At 33.3% G+C, this 15,770-nt stretch overlaps 2 protein-coding genes across 2 annotated transcripts in view; one reads left to right on the plus strand and one right to left on the minus strand.

Moving 5' to 3' along the window:
* The window catches only part of LOC110095297, a 19,361-nt gene extending 11,968 nt beyond the window's left edge, over nt 1-7,393 (plus strand). Inside the window, exons 4-7 of the mRNA XM_020820772.2 lie at nt 5,544-5,691; nt 5,825-5,908; nt 6,255-6,358; nt 7,060-7,393. Of these exons, the coding sequence (XP_020676431.1) occupies nt 5,544-5,691; nt 5,825-5,908; nt 6,255-6,353 (331 nt within the window). The 3' untranslated portion in view covers nt 6,354-6,358; nt 7,060-7,393. The remainder of the gene's footprint in view (nt 1-5,543; nt 5,692-5,824; nt 5,909-6,254; nt 6,359-7,059) is intronic.
* Nucleotides 7,394-9,544: 2,151 nt separating this feature from the next.
* On the minus strand, nt 9,545-14,748 carry LOC110095303 (probable fructokinase-1). Its single transcript, XM_020820783.2, has 4 exons — nt 14,194-14,748; nt 10,659-10,991; nt 10,071-10,187; nt 9,545-9,935 (listed from the first exon to the last, which is right to left on the minus strand). The coding sequence occupies exons 1-4, from the start codon at nt 14,596-14,598 to the stop codon at nt 9,807-9,809; spliced, it is 984 nt and encodes a 327-aa protein (XP_020676442.1). The 5' UTR covers nt 14,599-14,748; the 3' UTR covers nt 9,545-9,806.
* Between the last annotated feature and the right edge of the window lie 1,022 nt (nt 14,749-15,770).

Raw genomic sequence — 15,770 nt, forward strand, 5'->3', positions numbered from 1 at the left:
TTTTTTTTACTTTATTTTTTACTTTATGCTCTTTTATCTTAAATTCCAAAACTAATAATCGATGTTGGGTACAAAAATTTTCACTCGGAATAACTTTACAATCTTTGCAATCTAAACGATTTAATTTTCTAATAAGAAAATAGTCAATCTGGGTCGTACTATATCCATTTTTATAAGTGATGAGATGCTCATTCCTTTTCTTAAATAAGATATTAGCAATTGAAAAATCATAAGCTAAACAAAAATCTAATATGGTATTGCCACCTTCATTCGTCGTTCCAAATCCATGGCCACCATGAATGCTTTTAAAATCATCTACCTCTCTACCAACATGTCCATTTAAATCTCCTCCAATAAAATTTCTTTCTTCAAGAGGTATCTTTTGTATTAATTCTTCTTAGTCGTTCCAAAAACTTAATTTAGAACTCATATCCAAACCTACTTGAGGAGCATAAGCACTTATAATATAATAACTCTTTCTTCAAGAAGTATCTTAAATAAGGTATTAGCAATAGTCTTATAATGAAAATAAATCAAAGCTACAGAAAAATGAAAAAAAAAAGTCTCCAAGAGGGGCCGACACTCTACTGTTAGAAGAGTAAAGGGAGGCACATATATTATAATCTAAATATTTTAAGAGGATTGATTAATGGTGAGAACCATAAATCAATGTGCTCAATAGTTTCCACCAAAATTCGTGCACTTCTGGGTCCCACTGTCTTTCAATAAGATTCATAGTCCTCAAACCACTAAATAAACCAATGATTTTCGTTTATTTTAATGCAAATAGTAAATATGAGAATTCAAATTGAAATGATAATTTAATGATCAAATAAATAAATAAAAACTAACAATAAATATTAATCATAAAAAATTAACAATAAATTGTAATTTAATCACCACTTATAAATTCTTATCTGCGTCAACCTTTGAACAAAATTAAGAGCACTAGCAAATTTTTGGCAAGTTATGTACAAAAAGTTAGGTTAAAAAAAAACAAGTCACCAAGACAAAATTCAAGTCTAGATGACTTCTGCAAAAGTTAGATAGTTGCACCAAATTCAAAACCCTCCTGTTGAATTCCCACAATAAAATAACCTTACATATGTTACATGAGATCAACTTTAGGAAATTCACTATAGAAATTCCGCTCCAATTTCAAGAAGGAGAACTAGAACTCCGCCATCAACAACCAACGACTAGGAAATTCTTAACCTACTTTAGAAAATCAACAGCATTGGTGGCGCTAGAAATTCGCTAGTTTAGTTGCAATTTGCCTTAACTTGAAAAAATTTTGACTTCAACGTATTGATCTTATGACATTCATGAAGTAAATCTAAACACAAATTATGTTCTTACTATAAAGTAATTGAAGTCATCAAAAAGGTATTTCTTGCTAATTAACAAGATATCCTTAGAACCCATAATAAACAGTGATTATAATCTCATCATCCAAAATAGTAGTAGGAGCAAATTATATGGAATTGCCAAACTGAAGATTTGTTGCAGATTCACAATGAGGAGAGATAAAGAGAAAATAATATAAGAAATTACTTGAAACATGCTCATGAAATAAAGTTAAATCGAACTCATTGAAGTTTGAATTAAAACTAAAGTTTTCTTGGATTTTTTAAGTTGTTGCATTTGTTCCAATGTGCTGTAATTGACCCTACTTTAAATTGTTATATGTACCTTGTTTACCATGTTTAAATTGATCATGCAGTTGGTTCCTATAATCATCAAATGATAGGTATTGCTTCTTTTGTCTATGTTTTATATTAACTTTTGATGACTTAATAGTAACACTTATCCAAAATATTTTTTTATTATTATACGTCTCATCAAATGTAGAAAAATAATTTTGAACTTTATGATAATTATTTTGTATTTGTATAAAATCATAGTAGCTTATACAATTTTGTGAAATTGTATTATTAATTATTTTTTATTGACCCAACTAATTTATCCTATATTTAGTTGACTTGATGATGCAACCATAACTTTTGATGCCCAATTTGATGCAAGATGATTTAGGTTAGAGTTTCTTAATGTAATTGGAATGATGTGATTATATAAATCATATGTGAAATTGGGATTCATAGTTTACTAATACATAAATAAGCCAATAAATTTCTTTCTTTTATTGCTATTAGTAAATTCATGCATTAGAATCTGTCAAATATCACCCCAACCATCTCAGCCATAGGACCTCTTGATCCCATGGCCAACATGGTATCTGGATCATGCCAATCTCCTTTCATATTTGGGTGGCTGATTTAAGAAGGATTATATTAGTACAAATGTACAATTATCAATTATGCATTATTCTGTAATTATTGTTTCCTTATTAAAGTATCTTTTATAGATCTATATATAGGGAGAGCTTTATGCAATAATATTAAGACTTTTCCCTCTTCAATTCTCATGACCCGGTTAGGAAAGTAGAGGTATTAGATTTGTCTTATGTTAACAAAAGTAGAGGAAGGCCTAAAAAGACTTGGTTAGAAAATATTAGAAATGATCTTTCTTTGTTAGATTTAAACGAGAATTTGACTTTTAAGAGGACACAATGGAGAAAAGGGATTCATGTAGCCGACCTCACATAGTGGGATAAAGGCTTGTTGTTGTTGTTGTTGTTGCCTCTTCAATTCTCTGAATTTAACCGAATCCAATTGACAATTTTATAATCGAATAAATCTGAAAATTCATAATAAATTTGAATTAACCATCTTGTAACTATAATTTAAACATCATAAATAGATTTTTGTGTCAAACTAGAACAAAATGAATAGCACTAGCAAACAATAACAAGTAGGAGAAATTTGGTCAATGAAAGAAGTTACCATGATAAGAAATGCATGATTCATATTGGTACATGGAGATGAATTTCTGTTAGACCGGTCCAGCCGATCCATAAGGGACTGGCTTATGGATGAAATAGGTGGAACTTCTGCCTCTTGTACGCGCTGAACGCACGCTCGGGCAAACCGAGCTGTTTAGGAAGAATTTTTTGGGCAGATAGGAGGAAAATTTGAATGTAGGGACTATTTAGAGATTTCCTTTTGGATTGTATGTATTAAATAGTTGGTTTTCCTTGGGTTAGGACATCTTGAATTTGGCTGAAATTTGAGATCTCTTCTGTTTAGATTTCGTTTGGGCTCTAGCATTGTCTAGAGATTTGGGAGAGATAGATCCTCTCGAATAGAGGATCAATTGTATCTTGTTATTTTTCGTTTCTATTTCATCAAATAATACAAATTAGCTATTGTTTTCTTAGTTTTGTATGGATTTTTGTGGAGAATTCTCGTTGTTTTCCAAAGATCCATAGGAATTTCTTGAGATCTTCAAGTGTTTCCTATCAAATTGGTATCAAAGTTGTTCAATCCAGGCACTCATAGTGGAAGAAAAGTAAAAGTATTGGAAGGCGAGATTGGGCAATTGAAATTAAATTTTGTAGAAAAGATTTTAGATTTCAAAAATCTATTTTCAGCCATCCATAAGAAGATCGATGAGAAATTTGCCATTATGGAGGAGTTGATAAAGAAGCTGCTTGAGGGCCGACCTAAACCGACAACATCGGAGGTGAGAGCATCGTTGACCGAACAAGAAAATGTGAGTAACCCTGATATAGGGAATAATGAGGGAGAATCAGGCGGTGGAAATAGTGGAGGAAGAAGAGGGGATGCTACTTTTGGAGCCACTTCCAAGGATCGGAAATGGTGAAGCATAATTTGTAAGAAGAAAAAGTTAGGGAGAAGATAGAAGCAACATACATGATTCTACCACCCCATCAACAGTATCGAAATGTGTTTTAGCAAGTTCAAGGGTTGAATTCTTCGCGGGAACGCGAGTATGTTATCATCTTGAAGTAAGGAGTTCCACCTATTAGTGTTCATCTATACCGTCATCCCCAAATCAAGAACGAAGAGATTGAGAGATTAATCAAGGAGATGCTCGAGGCAAAGGATCGTTTGACTTCGTGTCAGCCCATTTTTGTGTATAATGGTATTAGTCAAGTGCTTAAATAGCAGATTTGTTCATTCCTCAAGGTGGGGCTTTGGGAGGGGAGTTTGTTAGACCGGTCCGGTCCACTGGACCGGTCAAGCCGGTCCATATGGGACCAACTTATAGACAAAGCAGGCGGAACTTCCGCCTATTGTACGCGTCGAACGCACTCTAGGGCCAATCGAGCTATTTAGGAAGAATTTTTGGTGGAGTTAGGAGTAAAATTTGAATATAGAGTGTTTGGAGATTTCTTTTTGGATTGTATGCATTAAATAGTTGGTTTTTTTAGGGTTAGAGCATCTTGAATTTGGTTGAAATTTGAGATCTCTTATATTTAGGTTTCTTTTGGGCTCTAATGGCGTCTAGAGATTTGGGAGAGATAGATCATCCTCTCGAATAGAGGATCAATTGTATCTTACTATTTTCCGTTTCTATTTCATCAAATAACACATTATCTATTGTTTTCCTGGTTTTGTGTGGATTTTTGTGGAGAATTATCGCTGTTTTCCTAAGATTGCTAGGAAATTCTTGAGATATTCAAGTGTTTCCTATCAATTTGCTCAAAATTAATTAGCAGCTCATCCACCAAATTCGAAGGAATCACGCATCCCTCTGAAACACGAGGTTTGAATCTTGAAGAAATTTTTATAGTAAAAAATATCCGATTGCATGTCTCATATTCTCTATTTATAGATTTTCCTCAAAAGGTCTGTTCGTTCAAATCTATAATACGTAAATCATAGCGTATTCATTGCTTGTTCCTGGAAAAGAAACCATAACTAAGTCACAGAAAATCCGTACTCTGAATTCCCACAATAGGAAGAAAAATCCAACGTAGAGGAGATCATCATTAGGAAATCTGCTATAGAAATCCTGCATCCGCCACAATAAGCGGATTTGGAATTCCGCTACAGGCAATCAACTACTAAGCAATCCCTTACCCTGCTACAAGAGATCAATAGCAGTGAAAATCAGCTACAGCCCCGCATGAATTGGTAAGGTCTAACATCTGTTGCTCATAATTAGGGATCGACAGGTTGGATATAAAAATTCCATTTTGATGACAAATTCATCATTAACATAGGATGTTTTGGCCTTAATTAGAATCTGTTTTCAAAGGAAAATTATTTGCTATACGAAAGATTACTCTGAACTCCTCTCTGGCTCAACTTTACAAGAGATTTTAACAGAGAGTTTTCAATTTTGGGATAAGGACTGGTTATTTCCATAACTGACTTCGAAGTTAACAATGCAAAATCTGTAGCATGGTTTTGAGCCATAAGATTCCTATTGTCCTAATTTTTTAATATTGAAGTTGCTTTTTTTTTTCTTTTCTTTTTTCTGGGTAGATATGATATCAACAAAATAACTTTAACTAGCTTATTGGTATAAAATTGTAGAATAAGATATCTAACTTATTATCCAGCTGATAAGTTGGGATTGTAACTAGCAGTATTCAGTTTATCTTGTTTTTTTAGGAAAAAAAAAAAAATCTTTTTTCATAATCTGAAATGCTCTTTTTGACAATTTCCTGATAGACAAACCTGGGGTCCAAGGATTGATTTGCATGATTCCCATTTCCTGGCGATTGCTGCTGCAGAGCAGGAGTTACTTCAAGCTGAATATGAAGATTATGCAGCTGCACATAACAGTGGCATTGCCTGTTGCAGAGTTGTTGCTCTTATTGTATGTTCTAATACCATTTAAACACTAATAATCCTTTTATATCATCATTATTAGCCTTATCCAATCCATTTTGGGTCGGATTTATGAACTTAGTCGGTATGGAGTTCTGAAAGCGGTTGTTGGTTTTCTGTAGTTGATGCTGCTTTTATTTTTTCGCCAAATTCTCATGGTCACAAGCGACCCTTTGATGGTTCAGGATGTGTCTGCCTTCTTCAATGTAAGTTTAACCTCTCCTATTTGGCGAAATGAGCAATTACTGAAATGATTTCTTGCATTGTATCAAGAGAGAATAACTAGCTAATACATCTTATATTTATTTTCAAAGAACAAGGCTAGATTAAGAAAATATATGAATTATATGTAATTAATCTTCACTGGTGATTGTCAGTTTGCCATTTTCCTTTAAAAATTTAGTCTTTTAGGTGGATTAGTTTGTTTTGTTTCAAGAAAATATACTCATTTTCACTTCTAATCTGTTAATTTTTATATTTTTTATTGCTACTGAAGTTCTATATAAGTGTTTCTATGGCTATTAGAACCTAACAAACAGATTCAATCTTCAGATATCTCTGCAGTTTGCTGGTTTTCTTCTGCCATGCTATGTAATAGCTCGCTCATGTTACCTTCTCCAGAGCCAGCACAGGCGGCAAGCATGGCTTTGATATAGGTTAGCTTTGTTTCCTTTTTAATTTTGAATTTCAAATATTATATTCAGTATATTCAGAAATTTTCTAAGTTCGGCCCCCTTAGGCTCTTTTTTTTTCTGAATTAGAAGATTTATCACAAAATGAGATTAATTTTATATTGCCCAGCTGGAATTCATTAGCATTATGATCCCTCCAACAAGTATTACTTGAATGATAGGTGCAAAATTAAATTGAACAGCTAATATAAATGACATGATGGCTCCCACTTGTAAATCATAGAAAATTTACCCTTAATTTCTTCTGTACATATATATTTTAGGAAATTTGTCTAAATCTGAGATGCGTCTCTTCGGCTTCATTTGGGATGACTTTCTCACTGCTTCTTAAAGCAGTGTATTAGTATAAAAATTTTAATTTTTGTACTAAAAATTTACTTTAAGAAGCAATAAGAAAGCTGTCTCAAACGAAGCCTTCATCTAATCTTCACTTGAAATCTTAATTCTGCCACGTTGAAAACCTCTTGAACACATTGTTTCATTGAATGTAGATGTATATGACTATTTGGGACAGTTTTTTTGTTGTTTTCTAAAACAGTTTTTTTTTTTATTAGAAAGTTATTTTAGAAAGCAGTAAGAAAGTTGTCTCAAATGAGAATTTTTAGTTTCATTGTTTGCATTGAGGTTTGTATTCCAAGACTCTCATGATGTTATAAATTGTGCAGGTTTCCTTCTCTGATTCTCCATGAATTTGAATCTACCCCCTCCTATGACTCTGCATATGAGCCTTGCAAGTTAGGCTTTTTTCTTAATTTGCTCCAGCAAATTGTACATATGAATCTTTTTTTTTTTCTTTTTTTTTCCCTTCTGTTAACTTTTCTAAGTTATTGAGAGTAATAAGAGAAAGAAAAATAGAATAGAGAGAAACTGATGGGAAAAAAGGTCTCTTATCATATTCTCTACCTTCATTTTTTCCTCTCTTATTACCCAAAAATATTGTTATGTGATGCCAAATATTTTCACTTTAGTTGATGATTTCATTTCTTCATATTTTCTAAAGTTTGGCTTTTTTTTTCTAATTATACCATTTGTGTTTTCAATGTGATTGTTATAAATGTAACCTATAAGGAGGTAATTGGAATAATTAAAATTCTAGGGATTATTTTGAAATTAGCACTAAAAAATGGATTTAAATGTGGCTTTTTTCTTTGTAATTGGGAATAATGATAAAAAAAATTTTGGAAGATGAAAATATTATTTTATTATTAACTCAAGAGTAAAATAATTAAGTTTTGAATCAAGGTTTTCACAAAGGCCTAGTTGGTTTGATCCCATTCAATTCGCCCTAGACTTAGTATAGTTTAACTTAACTCGTTAGTGTACTCTAAAATAAGAGAGATTATTTTGTGGAGTTCAGATATAGAGTTGTATCTAGACATGTAAGTGTACACGGTGTACAAATTTTATATAAAAATAGAAGTTTATAGTATAAATACATTATGTGCACCCATAGTTCGGACGTAGCTTTGCATTCAGACTTTGCATTGAATAATTTCTCCTAAACGAAGATCATATTGCTTTAACGAACCTAAGTTGGTCCTATATCTTGCTATGTAACATTATGTTATAAGAAATCTCTCATGGTCAAGCCTAGCTTTAGATACTTTGTCCTTGGTCAAATTGGAAGAATTGATTAAATTCTCAAACCTAGCATAACCTAGGCCAATCCAAACATTGACCATAGACTCATAATGGCTAACTTGCCTCTTAGGTCCCACTTAGGCAACTATGGTTTAGTCAAGTCAATCCTAAGCCTTAATCCCTAAGCTTGATCACAAACTTGGGAGAATTAAGCTTAATTTCCTAAACCCATATGGGATACAATTGATTCTCTATTCGAGAGTAGGATTGATCTCTCCAAATCTCTAGATGCCGCTAGAACCTAAAGAAAACTTAAACCTAAGAGATCTTAAATTCAACCCAAATTCAAGATGCCCTAATCCTAGGAAAATAAATTATTTAATGCATATAATCCAAAAGGAAATCTCTAAACAACCCCTACTTTGAAAGTTCCATCCAATTCCGTTCAAAAATCTTCCTAAATAGCTTCTTGAAGAGTGGGCGGTCGGCTCCTACGTACAGGAGGCGGAGAATTGTCCGCCTATTTCTCGTAAGCCGGTCACGTCTGGACCGGCTGGATCGGTCCAATGGACTGGTCTAACACAACCTTAGGCCTATAGAATATTGGGATTAATTCCCATAGAGAATGACTAACTATTTTATGGTGGGAAATTTGTAGTGATAGAATTAGAATGCCTATTTTAGTACTAAATAAAGATCTATTGCACATATAGGTGAAATAAGTTCATAAGATTGACTAATTTTATGTGAAAGTTCAAAAAGGGGTAAAGTCATAAGCCTTGGTGTACTTGAAATAATCAATTGTATAATTGAGATTATAAAAGTTCACTCTTCCCCAAGATGGGTGAAGGTTAGATTACAAAGTATGGATCACTAGTTAGGCCTCTTGTGAATATAGTAGATATTGTTGAAGAAGCAATTGAGGGTGATGACGATGGTCAAGAGAGAAATGCATGTTAGTAGTTGTCAATTCTGTTGGTGGACAATGATGGTCATGTGTGATGACGGTCTAATGATAACAAGTATATAACAATGATCGAGCGATAATTAGTTGTGATCATCTTCATTAATCATTGGATAAAATCTTAATTTTTTTTGAACTTTAGGCTCTTCTCGATTTCAAATTTCTTTCGTGTTGAGAATGAGAATCTATTGTAATTTTTTGAAACAATATTTTGATAATTTCAATCTAAATTTCCACACATTGCTAGATAACCTATGTTGATTCTCTTGATCATTGATCATTCATTTAGCATTTAAATGCCAAGTGTCATCAAAATTGAGTGATTTTAAACTTATATACACTGCATTAATATACCTCTTAAAATACTCTTATTCATTTATGTAAGTACAAAATATTTAAAAAAATTTAAAATTTCTAATTTTTTTGAAGTCTCAACTAAATTATTATTATTTTCCTCTTATTTTTTATGCTTTTGTTAAACCATTTTATTATTACAAATCTCATTAACATCCTTTTTTTCATAATAAATAAGTAGACTCAACCTCCTAAAACTAAACTCAAGTTCAATTAACTAATCAAAATCAAGTTTAAGCCAAGAAGAAATCAGAGTTTAAGAGAATGCAGTGTAGAATTTGAGATCTCCTATAAGCTTTTCACTTACATTTTACAAAATATCAATAGTTACTGCAACATAATACAAAAAGTTTATCACACAAACATTGGATAGAAAACATGGAAGAAATCATGACACAACATAAAAGAAATAGAGCTGCCTGATGGCCATAAGTGCACATAGAACATGACAATAAGCTTATTATGCAAGCAAAGAGAAGCAAAAATAGGCCAGGCTTTGTTGGGGATGTTGTTCTATGGCTTCTCCACAAGAGCCAGGGCCTCTGCAAGGCTGGGCAGAGCAGGAATTGCTCCTTTCTTCGTGGTGGTGATTGCTCCACAAGCATTTGCAAATCTCAGAACTTCTCTTAGTTTCTTTTCATCCTGTAGTGTGAAATATATAAAAAAAATTGTTTAGGCTTCACAACATAACAAAAAATTGGGTTTTAAATGCAAAATGAGTAAAATTTATAATGTTGAAAATCCAACTAAATAAGTTCATAGAGTACATTAGATTACCTGTAATACTGACATATCATCAACGAGTTTGGTGAGTAGTGCACCAACAAATGCATCACCAGCTCCAGTGGTGTCAATTTGGCTAACCTTAAAGGCGTCAACAGCCCCTCGAAAATCCTACAGGTTGGGCAAGAAGATCAATTGGTGGTGAAGATTCAGAGTATAAGTCAGTGATTTAGGCTTCGTTTGGGACGATTTTTTTACTGCTTCTTAAAGCATCTTTTTAGTACAAAAATAAAAAATTTTGTACTAAAAAGCTGTTTTAAGAAGCTGTAAAAAACCGCCCCAAACTAAGCCTTAGTCAAACCTTTGAATGAAAGAAGTTAATAACATGGGATATTTTACTTGATTGCATTTGAATGTGATAGTGATCGTAGAATAATGCTTTGCTTTGGGCTGAAGGCCTATTGTTAACTCTTGGATTATAAATAGGTATTTATTTATTTATATTGGCTTCCCTTTCATTCAATTCTTAGAAATAACAAATCAGCATAAACAATCTCAGAATCAGAAATAAAGGATCAGATTTAAAAATAAACATTCTCTAAAAAAAACTAAAATGCCTAATATAGCGATGTTAAAGATTACCTTGGTATAATATTTGCATCCCTTCTCACCAAGAGTAACCAGCAGAAGCTTCAAGCTTGGCCGCCAAAGCAACAAGGCCACTTCATCTTCTACGGAATCTTTGCCGGTTAAGAATTCGAGCTCAACATCACTAACTTTAATGATATCAGCCTGATCCCAGATGCTCAAAATTTGTTCTTTTGCCTCGGCAGCAGATGGCCACAGCGGCAGCCGAAGGTTTGGGTCATACGAGAGTAAAACTCCTGCTTCCTTGGCAACCTCCAAGGCCTTTAAATGAGCTGATCTGCACGGTTCTGTGATCAAACTTATAGATCCATAATGAAATACTTTCGCCTGTAAAAAGACAATATTAGCAGTCAGATTATATCTGAAGAACACTTTTTAGTTTCCTGTAAAATGTGTGCCCAGAGAAACGGAAAAGAATTGCTGCATTCACTTGCTAAAAACTTACAAAAACATAAATGCAACCAATTTAATCACTTTTTGTTTTCAGAAGTTACAACACTGCAAGCCAAAGAATTAGATTTTATGACGAGAAAAACCTCCTCCATATATATTTTTGTTCTTAATTACACAAATCCTTCGTGCAGAAGTAACGAATTAATAGAAAAATACAAATCTTTCATTGCAATGTTATTTTTAAAGTTCAAATTTAAAACCCTGCTCATCAAACCAGAAACTAACCTATAGTTGATGCAATCCTACAATTACTCCCAATGTAGATTCCAGAGGCTTTTTGCCATAGAACCACTCAGCATACCTAACTCTTACAAAAGCCTGGACAGATGGAAAAGGCACAACTAATTGTCTATTTGGGATAGTTGAAGCTATCTATAGAATTAGTCATGGAATTGATGTGGATAAGCAGAATTTTTTAAATCAGTTATGGCCATTATTTCTTGTACTACCAAACTCTAGTAAGTATCTAATTGTGGAAAGCTATTTCTTACCAGAGAAATTTTTGAAAATCAAGAAAATTGTAATCTAACAAATGCGTTGGAGCATTTTATAAAGTAAAGCTATCCTAAATGCACTCTAAGGTTTTATTTGGTACTGTTTTTTTACTATTTCTTAAAACAATTTTTTCGTTAAAAAAATTAAAATTTTTGTACTAGAACGCTGCTTTAAGAAGCAGTAAGAAAGCCGTCCCAAATGAAGCCTAAGACTTATAATCAATGGTTCAGCTGTCCATGATCCACAGGTGCGCTATAACGCCCATAACTCAATCATTTACCATGGTCAAAAGAAAATCCATAACCCAATCATCCACCGTAGACACGGATGAGACATGATGATAGTTGCTATCTTGTCCTCTCGATACTCCTCTATGGTCCATAACTTAATCATCCAACATGAACTTGCAAGAGACATGGAAGTTGTTTTCTTATTTTATTGCCTCAGGAATTTGAACTCATGAAATATACTTTGTATCAAATTGGACCACCTGATGCAACGAATTACTACAAAATATCACTACAAAAGACACAACTGATTTAAATGTGCAGCTAAGCCTTTATAAATAATGGTCTAGCTATCCCAGATCCATGGATGCTTTGTAATGCCCATAACAATAGAAAAAAGTTGTATAAATACAGAGAATCCTATAGTCCAAAAGCTAAAGCCATGGATTCCCCGGTGACCTTTAAACTCTTATAATAAGATAAGTTACAAAGAAAAGGCTTAGGAAGAAGTCACATCAAAAAAGTTAGCCACAATACGTAAATATTTAGGCTACTACTTGTAATTTTCTAAAACTTCACAAACTACGCAATGTTTTAAGCATCAAATAAAGCGAATCATAGGATACGGCCTTATCCTTTACCATCCGTTGCAAATGGAGAAATTATTCTGTGGAGACCGGACGCAGAACGTCGTCTGAAGACCAATCACAGGATACGTCAGTGGTACCGAACAGTACCGAGCCACAGTACCAAGCACAAGGGTGACATGGCGTATTCTAATTGGTCTCTGGAATGAGCTCTACGTCTGCACAGAATAATTAATATTGCAAATGGTCCCATTAATTATAGCCAGCTCCTAGATCTGCGATATGAATAACTCATTCTGACAGCTTAAACATAGAATGAAATATTCTATTAAAATATTAGCATAAAGTTTACCCTGCCACCATCCTAAGGAATAAAATAAGCATGAGATGAATTTTTCTCCACTTATAGAGAGAATGGTGACTCTCCTATAATATAGTTTGTGATCTAGGTGAAAATTACTTGCAATTTGAATTTCAACAATTTTCATTATAATTAACGTTAATCAAAATGCAAAAAAAAAAACAAGGATGATCAAACAAAAAAAAAGATACCCTAAGAAATCAAATTTTATAAAGATCTCTTAAAAGATTAACTTTATCTATGTTCTTCACCAATCATAATCATCAAATGGGCTCTAAATATCATCAAGGTTTCAACTTGAAGCCCTTTCAAAATCTCCATATTTTGCAAAAAAAAATTGATGCATTCAAAAGATAATCATAAAAACTTTAAAAAGTCTTGAAATCAAATATTCTACTAGTTTTAATGATATTTAAAAGAATATATAATTTTGGTTTAAGATTTGAAGGTCATAATATTGAAATCTAAATGAATAGAGAGGATGGTGATTTTCCTGCTAGTGGAATATGACACCAAAGATAAGAAATCTACTCTAGAAACAGAACACCACTCAAAAAAAAAAAAAAAAAAGATATCAGAATCAGAAGCACTCCTTAATAACCTCACAAGAACAAGAGGTTAATTTAATAGTCGCAGAATTAACATCTTTAAACGTTCTTCCGGTTCTGGAAGACTTTGATCCATTCCCAATATCCAAAAAACAAAGGAATTTTCTTTTACGACAAAAAACTCTATCTTGCGGACCTATTTTTGCATTAAAATTTATCTCCTCCTTACCTACAAATTTTGAGACTTGCTTTCAGAGATGAACCATAGGTTAAAATTGACTCTTTCTGAGGAACAAATCTGTAAAAAAGAGACTAATTCATAGATCAACATTTGCGTTTTTGCATTTAACAACAAATCTGAATCTAGTGTAGACATTGACAATAAAAGTTGCAAAAGATTTTAAAAACATTTTTTTGAAGAAATTTGTCATTAAATCTCTATTGGAATTCCTCACAGGATTTTGTAAATAACTAGTTTATGAACGTCCATAATTTTACCCTATCTTGCAATAAAAGTTTCAGCTAGGATCCTGAACGATTCCCTCATGGAAATATAAAGCAACTGCCTATTTGTCTTTATATAAACGTCTATCGTTTAAATGATATAGATCCATGTAAGCGATATAGATCTACAAAAAAAAAAAGATCTACAAAAAAAAAAAGCAAACGAAAAGCCTTCCTTGAAATAAAAGTAAAAAAAAAACATTTTTGAGATGTCAAGGTAGTTTTAGCACTTAGAACCATAGAATGTATCGAAGGGCAAAACTGTAAATAAAATATTCTAAAGCCTGCTTATACAAAAGATCTAAAAAAAACTAGAATCCAGCAAGGGGGTAAAAGGGGAGAAATCTGACGAACCCTGCGGATGAGATCCAGATCCAGCTCAGCTGGCGTAAGAAGCATATCAGCGCTAGGGTTACGATAGAACATAAACTCCCGCTCGCCATCGGAGCGCAGAGTAACAAAAGCTAGCGCCGTGCGCGCTCCAGCGTCGAAAGTAACACCTTCGTCGGAGACATCGTTATCTCTAAGAATCGCGGCGAGCATCCGGCCGAACTCATCGTCGCCGAGCTTCCCCATGAAAGCTGCCCGGCCACCAAGGCGAGAAACTGCGATGGCGACATTCGCCGGAGCGCCTCCTGGCGCCTTTATGAACCCCGGCGCCTCCGCCAGCGATACCCCCGACACCGTCGGCACGAAATCGATCAGCATCTCGCCGAAACTCACAATGAGACGATCGTCTCTGCTGCTGCCAACAGCCATCACCGGAAAGAGAGAGAGAGAGAGAGAGAGAGGGAGAGTGAGTGCGTGCGTGAGAGAGAGAGAGAGGAAGCGGATGGGAAACCTTGGGATCTGGCTGTTATAAATGAGGAGAAAAGAGATGGGGACGATGACTGGTCCAATGGCTGGTAATCTCGATAAGATTCAACGGGTAATTTTTATTTATAGAAAATGCTTTGGAATATATATATAAAATAGAACAGTGCGTTGAGAGTGGTTAAAGACGATGAAATTTCAAAGCTTCTGTTGAGATCAACTTCAAATTAATTCTAAATTTAGACTCATTTATCTAAATGTAATTTGAAAAAATCCTAAGAGGATAAATTGAGATAATTATATATTACGTGTTAGAAAATTTATAGTCGTAGACGCACAGATAAAAATAGTAAGATATCCAAAATTTTTACGTAAAAAATCTAATAAATGAAGGAAAACGGATGGCCCTAATCCAATTATAATGATCCATTATATAATTATAGAAACTAAAATTCAATTTTATCCACAATTTTATCCGCAATTGTTATGCAATTCTATTATAGGATTTATAGAAGTTAGGTGTTTACGGTTGAACAATTTTCATTCAATAATGGAATTAGACGTTAGCAGCATATCGATAATAGCCGGATGACTACAGTGATTTTAGATGGTTTTCATTGGCGATGAACACAAAAAAAATATAATAAAGTTCTTCAATATTTCTTTTGGGACAACTTTTTAATGCTTTTTAAAGCAGTTTTCTAGTATAAAATTTTTTAGTTCGGAAAATTTTTATAATAGAAAGTTGTTTTAGAAAGCAGTCCCAAACGATACCTAAATCTCTTACCTTCTTCCAAAAATCCCTCAATTTCTTTTTTTTTTTTTTTGGAAAAAATTTTTGAATTGAAGAAAATTCGCACATGCTCCCTTAAATATCTACCAAGGCGTGTAAAATGAGCGACGTCGGTGATTGCGTGGTGGTCCTCCGGTAATTAATTGCTCCGTTACGAACGATGACGAAATTTTTAGCTGGAAAAAAGGAAGCATTTTTGTTAGAAAAATAATAATAAACGAGAAATATTTATTTGTTGTAAAAGGAAAAAAAATATAAAAAGAGATTGTAAGAAAAATTATATAATCTATATTAAAATAATAAAATAAAGGGAGATTTACATACA

This window comes from Dendrobium catenatum, unplaced genomic scaffold (assembly GCF_001605985.2).
Source record: "Dendrobium catenatum unplaced genomic scaffold, ASM160598v2 fragScaff_scaffold_1448, whole genome shotgun sequence".
NCBI classification, from domain to species: domain Eukaryota; kingdom Viridiplantae; phylum Streptophyta; class Magnoliopsida; order Asparagales; family Orchidaceae; genus Dendrobium; species Dendrobium catenatum.